General features: G+C 39.2%; 1 protein-coding gene across 4 annotated transcripts; it reads right to left on the bottom strand.

Moving 5' to 3' along the window:
* Positions 1-1,788: 1,788 nt before the first annotated feature.
* LOC123881577 lies at positions 1,789-16,654 on the bottom strand. 4 transcript variants are annotated; one of them, XR_006799512.1, is made up of 4 exons: positions 16,425-16,650; positions 12,225-12,228; positions 2,293-2,340; positions 1,789-2,115 (listed from the first exon to the last, which is right to left on the bottom strand). XR_006799512.1 is itself a non-coding variant. In XM_045930296.1 (4 exons), the coding sequence occupies exons 1-4, from the start codon at positions 16,553-16,555 to the stop codon at positions 1,961-1,963; spliced, it is 384 nt and encodes a 127-aa protein (XP_045786252.1). In that variant the 5' UTR covers positions 16,556-16,649; the 3' UTR covers positions 1,789-1,960. The 4 variants fall into 4 exon arrangements, 2 of the variants coding, with proteins under 2 accessions (XP_045786252.1, XP_045786253.1); XM_045930296.1 differs by having other exon boundaries at positions 12,225-12,274; positions 16,425-16,649; XR_006799513.1 differs by lacking the exon at positions 12,225-12,228 and having other exon boundaries at positions 16,425-16,653.
* Positions 16,655-16,888: the final 234 nt, after the last annotated feature.

Raw genomic sequence — 16,888 nt, 5'->3', positions numbered from 1 at the left:
TCTGTCCGTGTTCGTACTTTAGGCTCTATGGTCGTTGCGCCACGTGATCGCTCTTAGCTAGAGGCGGGAATAGGCTAGGCCGAGCTAGGCTTTGCCGAGCCTGAGCCTGACCTGTCAAAATTTTCAAGTGAAATTCCTGGCACACAGTGGACAGGTGTTGATCAAGGTGTATCAACACTTGTCTGTTGTAGACAGATGTTGTTACCGGTGCGCCAACACTTGTCTATAAACAGAGTACTTAACATAAAACAATAAAAACAATAAAGTAAATAACACACAAGAGTTGTTAACCCAGTTCAGCATAAAGCCTACTCTGGGGGATACCAATCCAGGAATGAAGTCCACTATCAGCAGTATTACTTTGAAGCTAAACTCACCCGTTTACAACTTCTCACTTAATCACTACCCAATGACACTTCTACCTAGGAACTCCTAGATATAAGACCCCGTCCCAATTCCCACCTTAACAACACAGACAGCGTTGTTATAAACCTCAACGATTACAACAGGTGGAGACACACTCCTATGAAACTAGGATTCACTCTTGCTTAAAAGCTTGCGAGCAAACCACACAACACACTAGAACAATCTCCGTACTTCAAAGCTTAGGAGAAGTTCACACTTACAACTCAATAACACTCAGGTCTTAAGCTTGCATCAATAAGACACAAGAAAGGCTCACAATTAACACTCTAAAATCCCTAAAACACACGCTTTGTAAGACACGATTTTAGATACTTGAAACCATATGCTTGCCTTCTTATTTATAGTAGTAGAACGACTTGGGCTTCAAGACAAAATTAGGGCTTCTAGAATTGCGGCAGCAGTGATATATTTTTGAAAATAATAGTTCTATTTTTGAAACACAAAAATATATTTTCCAAAAATATAATTCCTTTAGAAAATATAACTAGGGTTTCGGCTGCCTCCTGAAACACATTAAACACGTGCGCCTTCCTCTGTAAGAAACCTTGAAACAATTCTTCAATCAAATCTTCAAAAGATTGAGTAGAAATTAAAACCCTCTAGCTGGCGCGCACAGTTACAGAGACAGGTGTTGTTCCAAAGTGTACCAACATTTGTCACAACACTTGGGGTCAGCACATATGTCTCAACACTTGGCTAAAATATGTTTTTGCAAAATGTAGCCAACATACAAAAACCCAACAATCTCCCCCTTTGGCAACACTACAAGAAAATCTGTCTATACCCATGGCCATTTTTGCCATTACCCACGGCTACACCTTGAGTAAATGATATTTACCCACGGATTACCCACGGCATAGGTCCGTGGCATATGGCCTCGTTGGTAACTCATTACCGAAGAAAATGCCGTGGGTACGTTACCCACGGCCTTTCCCACGTTATTACCCAGGATTTTGCCATGAATAATTACCCACGGCATTACCTTTAGTAGCATGTATCCACGGCATTACCATGAGTAGCGTATATATATTCAAACTGGTATTACCTACTGTATTACCGTGGGTAAGGTCAATTTTTTTTTTTTACTTTCATAAGTTGCTGATAATTGTATCCTTATAAATAGTCAAAGAATCAATGCTTTAATTTTCCGCTTATAAAAAAAAAGCTTTAATTTTCCTTACATTAGTTTTGTGCCAAACACTTATTACATAGTAAGAAAATAGCGCTAGCACTCTGTGTTTGGTGTCAAACTTTAGTTTTTAGAAGAAAGACCACTGTCTGTGGAATTTAGACACCATAACATAGCAACAACTATCATAACATAACAGTTAAGTACAGGGTACAACATTCATAACATATCAATTGAGAATATACTCAGAACATAGAAACAATATTTTATCACAACATCACAGTTCAGAGCAAAACTATCATAATAGTTCAGTACAAGGCATCAATATTAGTTCAATAATTTAATGGTAAATCAGTTCAGTTTATGGCTAAGTTTGGTTCTAAACACTTCTATGAACAACCCTACCTATAGACTAACCAGAATCACCAAGGGAAAGATTACTGAAACAGACGATGCAGAAGGAAAAATATACCATCCATATGGTATGCTCAGTGAAGGATATTTGGGAGCCACTCTCATTTGCACCTTGTGATGCCTGATGCAACTTTTTTGAAATGATCCTATTCAAAATAAAAAACAATGTAAATCAGTACCAAGCATCAATATCAGTTTATCATATCATAACAGTTTAGTACAGGGTATCACTACCAGTTCAATATTTTAATGACAAATCAGTTCAATTTATGATTTATTTTTGTTCTAAAAACTTCTATGAACAACCCTGCCTATAGACTAACCTGAATCACCATTTATGTCGTGGATCGTGGCGAGACATAAGTCAATGACTGTGATGGAGAATGATTAGTATCAAGTTCCGTTTAGTGCTAAAACAAGAATTAATTATACAATTCAAAATCTAATTTTCACCAAAGATTGAAGAAAGTATCCATTATGAGAGTTTTGACACCCATAGGTGACTGTTATACACCCATAGATGACTGTTTATAATGAGTTACAAATCTGATAATCAAATTAGATGGAGAGTGTTGGGTTTTTGTAAGTTGGCTACATTTTGCAAAAACATATTTTAGCCAAGTGTTGAGACAAATGTGCTGACCCCAAGTGTTGTGACAAATGTTGGTACACTTTGGAACAACACCTGACTCTGTATCTATGCGCGCCAGCTAGCGGGTTTAAATTTCTACTCAATCTTTTGAAGATCTGTTTGAAGAATTGTTTCAAGGTTTCTTACAGAGGAAGGCGCACGTGTTTAATGTGTTTCATGAGGCAGCCAAACCCTAGTTTTATTTTCCAAAGGAATTATATTTTTGGAAAATATATTTTTGCGTTTCAAAAATATAACTATTGTTTTCAAAAATATATCACAGCTGCCGCAATTCTAGAAGCCCTAATTTTGTCTTGAAGCCCAAGTCATTCTACTGCTATAAATACGAAGGCAAGCATATGGTCTCAAGCATCTAAAATCGAGTCTTACAAAGCGCGTGTTTTAGGGATTTTAGAGTGTTAATTGTGAGCCTTTCTTGTGTCTCATTGATGCAAGCTTAGGACCTGAGTTTATTGAGTTGTAAGTGTGAACTTCTCCTAAGCTTTGAAGTACGGAGATTGTTCTAGTGTGTTGTGTGGTTTACTCGCAAGCTTTTAAGCAAGAGTGAATCCTAGTTTCTTAGGACTGTGTCTCCACCTGTTGTGATTGTTGAATTGAATAACAACGCTGTCTGTGTTGTTAAGGTGGGAATTGGGACGGGGTCTCATATCTAGGAGTTCCTAGGTAGAAGTGTCATTGGGTAGTGATTAAGTGAGAAGTTGTAAACGGGTGAGTTTAGCTTCGAAGTAATACTGCTGATAGTGGACTTCATCCCTAGATTGGTATCCCCCAGAGTAGGCTTTAGGCTGAACTGGGTTAACAACTCTCGTGTGTTATTTACTTTACTGTTTGTATTGTTTTATGTTATTTGCTCTGTTTATAGACAAGTGTTGGCGCACCGGTAACAACATCTGTCTACAACAAACAAGTGTTGATACACCTTGATCAACACCTGTCCACTGTGTGCCAGGAATTTCAATTGGCATCAGAGCAGACACCCTGTTCTGAATCTTAGGGTGAGCTCCAGGGAAACTTTTTCTGGCAAGGATGGACAAAGAAGGAGGGTTTGTTACCAGACCACCTCTTCTGGTTGGTGCTTCAAACTATGACTATTGGAAGTCCCGCATGATGGCCTTTCTAAAACAAATTGATAGCAAGACATGGAAGGCAGTTCTGAGAGGGTGGACTCCACCTGTGAAGATGGATAAAGATGGTAAACCAACTCTTGAGTTGAAATCTGCTGAAGAATGATCCAAAGAAGAGGATGAGCTTGCTCTTGCAAACTCAAAAGCATTATATGCACTATATAATGGTGTTGACAAGCACATATTCAGACTCATCAAAAAGTGTGTCTCTGCTAAAGAAGCTTGGACAATTCTTGAGACTGTTCATGAAGGTACCTCTAAAGTAAAGCTGTCAAAGCTACAACTCCTAACAACTAAGTTTGAGAATCTTAGAATGAATGATGATGAAACCATTCAGGATTTTCACATGACCATACTTGATTTTGACAATCAATTTGATGCCTTGGGTGAAAAGATACCTGAAGAAAAGCTGGTAAGAAAAATGCTCAGGTCTCTACCTAAGAAGTTTGACATGAAAGTCACAGCTATAGAAGAAGCAAAGGATATCACAGATATGAAGCTAGATGAACTGGTTGGTTCACTACAAACCTATGAGGTAGCTACAAATGAAAAGATGGATAAGAAAAACAAAAGCATTGCTTTTGTTTCAAATGCTGAGGAAGAAGATCAACTGAGTGACACAGAGTCTGAACACAGCATCTCTGATGCAATGGTTCTTTTGGGAAAACAATTTAATAAGGTGCTAAAGAGAATAGACAAACGCTCTAAGACAGGTGCAGCTGACATTGGTCGCAACACTTACAGGAATTTCAGAAAACCTGTAACAGATGAGAAATCAGCTCCAAATAAAGGTGTTCAATGCCATGAATGTGAGGGGTTTGGTCACATTAGAAGTGAATGTGGAACCTTCCTGAAGAAACAAAAGAAGGGGTTAACTGTAACTTGGTCAGATGAATATTCTGAGGGAGAAGCCGATACTGCAAAGGCTATACATGTATTGACAAGTGTTTGCACATCTGACACTGAATCATGTGAAGAAGAACTGACCTTTGATGAACTTGCTGAATCATATAAAAAGCTGTGTCTGAAGAGTGCAAAAGTCTGCAGAGTCTCTGAAGAGCAAAAAGAAACAATCACTAAGTTGCAAACTGAGAGAGCTGCTAATCTGTCAAGAATCTCTGAATTTAGTACTAAATGGGAAGATAGTTTAAAGATCATCGAGGAACAGAAGGCAACTATCATCAACTTAGAAGCTGACAAGATCAAACAACTGACTGAGATAGTCCATCTGAATGAAGAGGTAACTGAATTAAACTCTCATCTTGAGAATTTAAAGAAGCATGTTCTTAGGCTATTCAAAGGAAGTGATCTAGATGAAATCCTGGAAACCTTGCCTGCTCCTAGTAGATCCAAAACAGGCATTGGGTATGAATACAAAAATGTTAATAGGATTATGGATTACAACAAAGAGGGGAAATATATGCCTGAGATAAGTAAACAACCGTCTCCAAAAATGCATGACAGGATGTCGTCACACCTGTCTCCTAGACAGCAGAGACAAGTGTTACCACATGTGGCACCACATCAGCAAAGATGGCAGAGACCTAGATTTATACCTAGACCCAAAAGCAGGTACCACTCATGGAGATGTCATCACTGTGGAAGAAAGGGGCACATAAGGCCCTACTGCTACAAATTGTATGGGTATCCAAGTGAAATTCCTCAAGAGTCTGATCCATCCATTACTAAAACAAGGATGGAATGGAAGCAAAAAGATGATACAACCAATACCAAGGAGTATACAGCTGAAAGCAGTGGGAAAAGTCTGATTGCCCATACGTCACTCAGAGCCTCATCAAAAGAAGATTGGTACTTTGATAGTGGTTGTTCCAGACACATGACTGGTGTTGAAAAGTATTTGAAAGAGGTAAAATCCTATGCCACAAGTTTTGTGACATTTGGAGATGGAGCAAAGGGGGAAATCAAAGGTATTGGAAGACTGATTGACCATGGTCTACCAAAACTTGAGAATGTTCTCCTTGTAAAATCTTTGCTTACAACTTCAAAAAGAGAAAGATTGTGGTATTGTAAGAATCAGAAGTGACCATGGTAAGGAGTTTGAAAACTCTAAATTTGCTGACTTTTGTGCTGCTGAAGGAATAACTCATGAATTTTCTTCACCAATTACACCTCAACAAAATGGTGTGGTTGAAAGAAAGAACAGAACCTTACAAGAATCTGCTAGAGTGATGTTGCATGCCAAAAATGTTCGTTACAAGTTCTGGGTTGAAGCCATGAATACAGCATGTTACATTCACAATAGAGTAACATTAAGAAAAGGTACTGCTACAACATTGTATGAACTATGGAAGAATAGGAAGCCTACTGTAAAATATTTCCATGTGTTTGGGTCAAAATGTTATATTTTGGCAGATAGAGAACCTAGGAGAAAATTGGACCCCAAAAGTGATGAGGGGATATTTTTAGGTTACTCAACCAACAGCAGAGCCTACAGGGTTTTTAACTCCAGAACAAGAACTATGATGGAATCAATTAATGTTGTTGTTGATGATAGTGATACAACAAGTGCAGATCCAGCTGAAGAGACAGATGTCATAACACCTGTCCCAACACCAGATGATGATCAAACTGAACCTGAACCTGATCAACATTCTGAATCTACTACAGAGGTTCCTAGACCAAACAAGGGACCATCTACTAGAACACAGAAGAATCATCCTCTGGAACTTGTCATTGGAAATCCAAATCAAGGAATTGCAACAAGAAGATCAAAAGAAGCAATCTCCAATTCATGTTTCATATCAAAGATTGAACCAAAGAATGTTAAAGAAGCTTTGACTGATGAATACTGGATCAATGCTATGCAGGATGAACTAACTCAGTTCAAAAGAAGTGAGGTATGGGATCTAGTACCTAGACCAGATGGTATAAATGTTATTGGTACAAAGTGGGTGTACAAGAACAAAACTGATGAAAATGGTGACATTACTAGAAATAAAGCCAGACTTGTAGCACAAGGATACACCCAGATAGAAGGAGTAGACTTTGATGAAACTTTTGCTCCAGTTGCTCGCTTGGAGTCCATAAGATTACTCTTGGCTGTGGCATGCATCTTAAAATTCAAGCTATACCAAATGGATGTAAAAAGTGCATTCCTAAATGGCTATCTAAATGAAGAGGTATATGTTGAACAACCAAAAGGGGTTGTAGATTCAAGCTTTCCTAACCATGTTTACAAACTAAAGAAAGCACTCTATGGATTGAAACAAGCCCCTAGAGCATGGTATGAAAGACTGACTGAATTCCTTGTCAGCCATGGATACAAGAAAGGTGGTAATGATAAGACCCTGTTTGTAAGAGAAGAGAAAGGGAAGCTAATGATAGCTCAGATATATGTGGATGATATTGTATTTGGTGGAATGTCGCGACAAATGGTGGAACATTTTGTGCATAAAATGCAATCTGAATTTGAAATGAGTCTTGTAGGTGAGCTAACTTATTTTTTAGGTCTTCAGGTCAAACAAATGGAAGACACCATATTTATCTCTCAAGAAAAATATGCAAGAAACATTGTGAAGAAATTTGGAATGGAAGGTGGTAGTCACAAAATGACACCTGCACCTACACACTTGAAGCTTACCAAAGATGAGAAAGAGATTGATGTGGATCAAAGTCTCTACAGAAGTATGATTGGGAGCTTGCTATATCTCACAGCTAGCAGGCCTGATATCATGTTTGCAGTTGGTGTTTGTGCAAGATATCAATCTGAACCCAAGATGAGTCATCTGACTCAAGTAAAGAGGATTTTCAAATATGTCAATGGAACATGTGGCTATGGAATTTTATAGGCTTAATTAGTAAAATGGTCCCTTAAAGACATTTTTGGTTTCAAATTGGTCCCTTAAAGAAAAAAAGGTCCAAATAGGTCCCTTAAAGAAAAAAAAGTCCGAATAGGTCCCTTAAAGACATCTCCGTTAATCAGTTTGGTCCCTAAAAATAGGTCTAAATAGGACCAAACTGATTAACGGGGATGTCTTTAAGGGACCTATTCGGAATTTTTTTTCTTTAAGGGACCTATTTGGACCTTTTTTTCTTTAAGGGACCAATCTGAAACCAAAAATGTCTTTAAGGGACCATTTTACTAATTAAGCCAATTTTATACTCGCATGGTAATGATTCTACCTTAGTTGGCTATTGTGATGCAGATTGGGTAGGAAGTGCAGATGATAGAAAGAGCACCTCTGGTGCATGTTTCTTCTTGGGAAACAATCTAGTATCTTGGTTTAGTAAGAAACAGAATAGTGTGTCTCTATCCACAGCTGAGGCAGAATATATAGCAGCTGGTAGTAGTTGCTCTCAATTGTTATGGATGAGACAAATGTTGAAGGAGTATAGTGTGGAGCAAGATGTCATGACACTCTACTGTGACAATCTGAGTGCTATAAACATCTCTAAAAATCCTATTCAACATAGTAGGACTAAGCACATTGACATACGTCATCATTTTATAAGAGAACTTGTAGAAGAGAAAATTGTTACACTTGAACACATTGCATCCGAAGAACAGTTGGCAGATATTTTTACAAAGGCTTTAGATGCGAATCAATTTGAAAATTTGAGAGGCAAACTTGGAATTTGCCTTTTTGAAGACAAATAGTAGTTACAGCATGTAATGCGTGTAACTACCTCTCTTCACTTAAAGTTACACGCTGATCAAGGAAGTTTTCATTCAACTTCCCACAACCTCCATCAACCACAATCATTGCTTTTCATCCATTCTCTCTCTCACGCTCAAAAACTCTCCATCTTCCTCATCAACATTTCTTTAATCTTTACATTTCTCAGAAAATCTTACTCAATAATCATGTCTGATTCTGCAAAATCCTCACCAACGAAGAATGAAGGTGTTCCATCACCACAAATGGCGATAAATGCTATTCCTCTCAACACCATACCTTCCATAAGTCCAACGATGAGGAGAAAATCAGTTGCAAAGAAGGATAAATCATCCCGAACAAGTACAAATCCTTCATCTCCCTCCGCTTCAATTAAAGTTTCAAAGCGTAAGAGCAAGAAATCGAAATCTGAATCAAGGAGAAGTTTTACAATGTCTGAACTGCATGTTGATCCACTTCCATCGAGTGGTGTCGCTACTCCTGTCGTGAAAGCTGCAGAGGTTAATGTTGACGCATCTGGTAAGAATTCTCTTAATCAAAACCTTAATGTTCCAAATCCTGGTGAAACCCTAGGGTTAGAGAACCCTTCTGTGACTGAAAATTTGGGGAAAAGTGTTCCTAATTCCCCTACTGTTGCTGATGCTAATATTGGTGCTTCCACTGAGACCAATGATGCTGTTGCTGATGAGTCTCTCAAGAAAACTGCTGCTGAGACTTATGTTGCGCCAAGTGTTGCAACACATGGCGCTGCGCCAAATGTTGTGCCAGATGTTACCACATCTTTGGCACAGGAGAATATGGTGGACTATTCTGAGTCTGATGAGAGTCCCCAACCTAAGGATGCTGATAAAGAAACTGTTCCTGATAAGATTGTGAATGAAAATCCTGAGGTTATAATTGTTAATGAAACAACTGTGAGTGAAAAGTCTATTCCTGCAAATTCTGAAGCTAGTGTGGCTAGGAGGACTAGAAGTAGGGCTGGTAAAGGTGTAGAGACTGCTAACACACCTATCCAAACACCCAAACCTTCTAAGGCTGGAAAAGATACTGGTAAAAAGCCTCTTTATGGACCTCCCAAACCTGTCAGTAAGGTGGTTCCTAGGACTGAAACTAAGAAAAGGAAAGCTCCACCAAATAGTGATTCTGATTTTGAGCCAGAGACAGATGTTGCTGCATCTGGCAGCACATCTAGGAAGAGTGTAGGAAGAAAGAAGATCCCTCAATCTGTTCCCTATGCTCCTTTAGATAATGTCTCATTCCATCTAGAAAATGGGTCTGCAAGATGGAAGTTTGTGTATCACAGGAGGTTAGCTCTGGAAAGGAATTTAAAGAATGATATTCTTGAATGTCCAAGTGTTGTTGGAGCTCTTGAGTATGCTGGTTTGATGAAAACTGTTATGGGTTTGGACAAACAGGCTTGTCAAAGAATTCTTGATTAATGTGGCTGACAACTGTAATGATCCAGCAAGTCCTGAATACAGGTAGGTATTTGTTCGTGGTAAATGTGTTAAGTTCTCACCAACTGTAATCAACCTATATTTGCAAAGAAATTCTGATGAAGTGGCTCCTCTAAAAGTCACAGACAATGAGGTCTGCAAGGTCCTCACTGGTGGAAGAATAAAGGTATGGCCAAGCAAGGCTAAGTTGGCTGCAACTTCCCTCTCTCCATTTTATGCTGTTCTGAATAGGATTGCTGCACATAATTGGGTGCCTACAACCCACTCAGGTGATGTGGCCAGAGGATTGGGAAAGTTTATCTATGATGTGGGTACAAAAGCAAAATTTGATTATGGGTCCTATTTCTTTCAAGAAACCTTAAGCCATGCCCTGACTTTCTTCCACCAGTTGCTCTTCCTACTCTGCTATGCAATATCATCCTTGAGCAACACCCAGATATTCTGAGAAGTACTGATGTTCCTTGTAAAAGGAAAGGGGTGTTGGTTATTGAGCAGAGACTGTTGGATGGGACAAATGCTGCAGCAGGTGTTGGCACATCTGCCCAGGCTGGAGTACTGTCAAGAAAGCAGATGATTGCAGATCTGACTGAGACCAGCAGAGCTCTTGAGGCCAGGAATCTGAAAATAGATCGTGTGATTGAGGCACTCAAGGCTGAGGAGGCTGCTGAGACTGCTGAGGGTGAGCCTGATGGACAAGAAGGACAAGGAACTAGTGGCTCTGATGATGACACTGAGGATGTGATGGAGGACTCTGATGAAAGTTCATCCATATGATTTCTGATGTTTTCTTATGTGTTTCTGATGTATTTTTGGTGTTTTCTTTGTTGATTCTATGGGCAAGGCCCTGGATTTCTAGCACCTGTGTGTGCATTTTTGGTCTGTAATAATTGCACCCTGACACTTCTATTGTCTGCTACCCTATGATTTCCTATGCATGATGTTTGTCTAAATTATGGCTAAAAAGGGGGAGTAGTGTGTGTGTGTGACAAGTGTGTGGACAGATGTTCTTACATCTGGTGACTGTTTCTGCGCTAATGATCTATGCTCGTATTGAGGGGGAGCGTGAGTAATATGCATGTGTTGAGGGGGAGTAGTGAATATTCTTTCTCTATCTAATGATAAGCATGCATGAATTCAGGGGGAGTGTGAGTGATAGTATCTCTTGATCGCCTGAATGTATTTGATGACAAATGTTGTGCCAAGTGTTATGGCACCTGACTATTGAGTCCACTATCCACTATGACTGAGAATTTATTTTTCTCCGATGTTTATGGGAATTTATTTTTCCCTGATGTTCTTATGTTGAAGAAATGCACTTTACACTATGAGGAGTTTATTTCTCCTACTTCTTAGCATCTATTATGGGAGTTTATTTCTCCCTTGTGTTGTTCCATGAGGCTAGTTGTTTTATTCCGCTGTTGCATTGCCTCTGATGCTACTTACCTCTCTTGGAAGTAGTTTTATTATGTGTTACTTTCTTTCCTAGTTGTGTGATCATGTTGACTCGAAGGAAGGCGCACGTGTTTAATGTGTTTCATGAGGCAGCCAAACCCTAGTTTTATTTTCCAAAGGAATTATATTTTTGGAAAATATATTTTTGCGTTTCAAAAATATAACTATTGTTTTCAAAAATATATCACAGCTGCCGCAATTCTAGAAGCCCTAATTTTGTCTTGAAGCCCAAGTCATTCTACTGCTATAAATACGAAGGCAAGCATATGGTTTCAAGCATCTAAAATCGAGTCTTACAAAGCGTGTGTTTTAGGGATTTTAGAGTGTTAATTGTGAGCCTTTCTTGTGTCTCATTGATGCAAGCTTAGGACCTGAGTTTATTGAGTTGTAAGTGTGAACTTCTCCTAAGCTTTGAAGTACGGAGATTGTTCTAGTGTGTTGTGTGGTTTACTCGCAAGCTTTTAAGCAAGAGTGAATCCTAGTTTCTTAGGAGTGTGTCTCCACCTGTTGTGATTGTTGAATTGAATAACAACGCTGTCTGTGTTGTTAAGGTGGGAATTGGGACGGGGTCTCATATCTAGGAGTTCCTAGGTAGAAGTGTCATTGGGTAGTGATTAAGTGAGAAGTTGTAAACGGGTGAGTTTAGCTTCGAAGTAATACTGCTGATAGTGGACTTCATCCCTGGATTGGTATCCCCCAGAGTAGGCTTTAGGCTGAACTGGGTTAACAACTCTCGTGTGTTATTTACTTTACTGTTTGTATTGTTTTATGTTATTTGCTCTGTTTATAGACAAGTGTTGGCGCACCGGTAACAACATCTGTCTACAACAGACAAGTGTTGATACACCTTGATCAACACCTGTCCACTGTGTGCCAGGAATTTCAGAGAGTTTCTTAAATTATAAATGAAAGAAATCAAAGATAGTTTCTAACCTGACTTCCAATGGCATTTTGTTAAAATAACAGGAGAGGAACCATGAGAGCAGTACATGCATAGTCAGTGAAAGGAAAAATGAGATGAGGTTCAGATTCAAAGTCAATGCATTGAAGAGGAATTTAAGTTTAACTATTAATCCATTATTGTGATAAATTAGCTACTGCAGTTGCACTTTCAATATATTCCTTTTCACTTATTCCGTTTACAAGATTGTGATTTTCCCATAAAAGTTAACAATGCTAAGGTTTCATCAAAAGGTTCATAAAGATCAAAGTGAATTTATAATCACTAGTAAACAGCTAGTTAAATACCTAAAGCTAGGTTCATATAAAGAGAAACAAACATGAAGTGTGAGAAAAAAAAATTAATCACGTTAACAAAAAGTAGCATGCTAATAAACCATTAAAAAGCTAGCTACTCAAATGTTTATTAAATAGAATAAGTATTGATCAGTTTTTGTTAGCATCAACCTCTTTATCACCAAAAATAAGCACTAAAAGAAGAGAAGAACTTTCAAATAAATGTTACTTAATTCTCATGTCATTGTCACATAAGTACAAACAAACCATACCTATTTCTTTGGCATTTTCTCATTCTCACTTTCATTTTGATTTCAAGTTTTCAATTCCCTTTCATTCTCATATAGTCTCAGAACTACCATTTCTCTCTAATGGATGCTACCTCACAACCATTAAAATATCAGGTAATTATTCTGCCCTCAACTCAACAATAAGTCCCTATTGTCAAAATCTTTTCCTTTTTTCTGTTTTTGTTTTATAAGCTGAACTTTGTTTCTCCTATAGGTTTCTCAGACATAGTTCTCCAAAGTTTCTATCCACAGTGAATGTTGTTTCTCGTATATGTTTTTAATTTTATAAGCTGAACTTTGTTTCTCCTATATGTTTCTCATACTTTATGCTTGTACAATGTTGATGGTTGTTGATAAGAACATGTTGTGAATTCTTTAATAATCACACCAATAATCTTGATGTGTGGAGCAAATCGAATAAGCAATCAAAACGTGGAAATAGCAATAATAATCACGAACAAAAGATAAGTTATAAAACTGTAAAGAACACGAAGCAATTGTTTACCCAGTTCAGTCAAAACCGACCTACTCTGGGGGAGAGAGCCACTCTCCGTTCCACTATCAATGAAAAGCTTGATTACAACGAGATTCACTACAAAAGATTTGCAAGAATTAGACTTCAACCCTAATTCTACCCTTTTCCCAAATTTCTTCCCGTGACCAAGAGATTTCAATGATAAGTGATTACAAGATGAAAGAATCAACACCCAAAACCTAGAGATGAACCAAGAGTAACCCTCTTAACCCTAGCCGTCGTTTTGGTGAAAGAAACCCTCAAAACTTGCTCTAAAAAAACAGAAAACGTGACCCTTTAAATACCCTGCAGCGATTTTCGCCCGAGGCACCAGTTTTTTCGCCTGGGGCGAAAATTTTCGCCTGAGCCACCAGTGTTTTCGCCTGGGGCGAAAAGAAAACAGAGAGCTCCCTTTTTCCTGCTTCAAATTTCGCCCGGGGCACAGGTTTTTCGCCAGGGGCGAAAAACAGCAGATTAGTGTTTTTTCCACGTTTTCAAGGCAATTCCCAACAATCTCCACCTTGCCTTTAAAACGATGGTGATGCCAACTTCCCATCAACCACCGTGCTGCTCTCTCCACTTGTTTACACCATACCCTCTTCGGCCCCCGGAGTCTACCTCTCCGTACTCCCGAAAAATGCTTGCCTTTAATTGCCCTTGGATTTTTAGGACAATACACAAGCTAAACCATACCCTCTTCAAACCCCGGATTGTAGCTTTCCGTACTCTTGAAGATATGCTTGCCTCCAACCAACCTTGGAATTTTAGGTGGTTTCACAAGCTGCAACCTCAAACTCTCCTTGTGTCCAACTACCTCCAGCAGTCTAGCAAGTTACCAAGCTTGATCACCGTTGCTTCCACACAAGGTCTCCATAGCCATACCACTTTGGTATACCTCCACCTCAAACCGAGATTCCTCCACCAAAGCCTTAAACCGGTATATCCACTATGTCTTCCACCTTGTAACTGAGTATTCTTACCACCGCCTCTCCAGGCTGATGTTGAGTATTATTCCACCGCCTCTCGAGGCCGATGTTGAATATTATTACCACCGCCTCTCCAGGCTGATGTTGAGTATTATTCCACCGCCTCTCCAGGCCGATGTTGAGTATTATTCCACCGCCTCTCCAGGCCGATGTTGAGTATTATTCCACCGCCTCTCCAGGCTGATCAACAAGCTATGGTGTCAACTGGTGACTATGAGTGCTCCCGCACTCTCATAGCCTTCCTCCTCATCAATGACAACATGAGCTGACGAACTACCACTGCCCCTTCTCTGAGGACAGTCCTTCTTGAAGTGACCCGGATCCTGACAATAGAAGCATCTGAACCTGCCACCATTATCACCTTTTGGCCTAGACTTTGACCCATATTTCTTCCCCTTTCCTCTACCGTCGTTCTCACTTCTATCCTTCATCACATTTAACCCTTCCGCACTATCATCAACCCTCAAGTCTCTCAACTTTGTCAACTCCTTGGTCCTCAAAGCCGATTGAACCTCATCCAATGTGATAGTACCTTCTTTGCCATAAAGCAACGCATCCTTGAGATTTTCAAGTGACTTGGGTAAAGCACACAACAAATGAAAGGCCTTGTCCTCGTCTTCCAAATTCACGTCAATGTTCGCCAAGTCGTCAATGATCTTGTTGAATTCCGAAAGTTGCTCCACCACAGGCTTGTTCTCCACCATTCGAAAGAAAAACAACCGTTCTTTCAAACACTGCTTATGTGCCAAAGACTTCGTCATATACAACGCATCCAGCTTGGTCCACATAGCCGCCGCAGTTTTTTCTTTAGCTACTACCCTCAACACATTATCCACGAGGCACAAGATAATGACACTCAAAGCCTTATCATTCATCTCGCTCTTTTCTGCGTTCGAGAGAGTATTTGGCATATTCGATATGCCCAACAATGCTTCAACACACTTTTGTTGTGTTAATATTGCCCGTACCTTCACCTTCCACAAACCGAAGTCATTTTTACCGGTGAACTTCTCAATCTCCCACTTAGAACCCATGATACTTAATTCGTTTGATCCTTTGCCCCACGGTGGGCGCCAATTGTTGTGAATTCTTTAATAATCACACCAATAATCTTGATGTGTGGAGCAAATCGAATAAGCAATCAAAACGTGGAAATAGCAATAATAATCACGAACAAAAGATAAGTTATAAAACTGTAAAGAACACGAAGCAATTGTTTACCCAGTTCAGTCAAAACCGACCTACTCTGGGGGAGAGAGCCACTCTCCGTTCCACTATCAATGAAAAGCTTGATTACAACGAGATTCACTACAAAAGATTTGCAAGAATTAGACTTCAACCCTAATTCTACCCTTTTCCCAAATTTCTTCCCGTGACCAAGAGATTTCAATGATAAGTGATTACAAGATGAAAGAATCAACACCCAAAACCTAGAGATGAACCAAGAGTAACCCTCTTAAACCTAGCCGCCGTTTTGGTGAAAGAAACCCTCAAAACTTGCTCTAAAAAAACAGAAAACGTGACCCTTTAAATACCCTGCAGCGATTTTCGCCCGAGGCACCAGTTTTTTCGCCTGGGGCGAAAATTTTCGCCTGAGGCACCAGTGTTTTCGCCTGGGGCGAAAAGAAAACAGAGAGCTCCCTTTTTCCTGCTTCAAATTTCGCCCGGGGCACAGGTTTTTCGCCCGGGGCGAAAAACAGCAGATTAGTGTTTTTTCCACGTTTTCAAGGCAATTCCCAACAGAACAGAATATATATAAGTAATCAGATCCAATTATTTAACAGTGCCAATAGTTGGACATTTGAGTATTGTGACTAAATCACACAACAATAAAACAATACATGACAACAAAAAAGGAAGACAACCACGACAATAAAAAAAGTAGCTAAGCCTAAACCTCAGCACAATAGCAGGATAACAACAAATAAGATGAAAAAAGTAGCCAAACCCTAACACATTAGCATAATTCCAACAAAGAAACTAAGATCAATTCCCATAAAATTTAAAGTTTTCCAACAACAACAAATTCGATTTTCACCTTCACACAACAAGATTATATCAATTAAATAGAAGAATAAGAAGATTGAACAGTAAGGATTCAACTCACTATTCAAACTGAGGGAAGAACAAAGAGATCACCGTCGCCGCTGGAAGGGTCTCCATAGTTGAGATGGTCGTCGGAGATGAGTGGGTCGCTGGAGCAGAGAGTGATAGGGTTTGTCTTGCTTCCTCTTCCATCCTTCATTTCCTTCGCTGGAGTAGAGAGAAATGTAAAGGGAAAAATGAGCTATTGTGGATAGAGAACAGAAAGGTAAAGTGAAAAGTAACTAGATAAAAAATAATTAAAATTATATTTTATACTTATCTGCAGAAATGCCGTGGGTAACGAAAATTATTTTTTATGCTTACCTGTGGATATGTCGTGGGTACCTTTAAAAAATAATTTTATCCGTATATACGGATATGTCGTGGGTAACTAAAATTATATTTTATACTTACATACGGATATACCGTGGGTAACAAAAAGTATATTTCGCGCCCAACATTTTTTTGGGTGGAAGAAGTATTTTC

The sequence above is a fragment of the Trifolium pratense genome, linkage group LG4 (assembly GCF_020283565.1).
Source record: "Trifolium pratense cultivar HEN17-A07 linkage group LG4, ARS_RC_1.1, whole genome shotgun sequence".
NCBI lineage: Eukaryota > Viridiplantae > Streptophyta > Magnoliopsida > Fabales > Fabaceae > Trifolium > Trifolium pratense.
This window is presented reverse-complemented; position numbering and strand designations above follow the sequence as displayed.

Coding starts and splice junctions, on each gene's coding strand:
- LOC123881577 (XM_045930296.1), bottom strand. CDS start 16,555: ATGGAAGAGGAAGCAAGACAAACCCTATCACTCTCTGCTCCAGCGACC. Junction 12,275..16,424: donor TTCTTCCCTCAGTTTGAATA/GTGAGTTGAATC, acceptor ATGCATGTACTG/CTCTCATGGTTCCTCTCCTG. Junction 2,116..2,292: donor CGACATAAATGGTGATTCAG/GTTAGTCTATAG, acceptor TATTTTGAATAG/GATCATTTCAAAAAAGTTGC.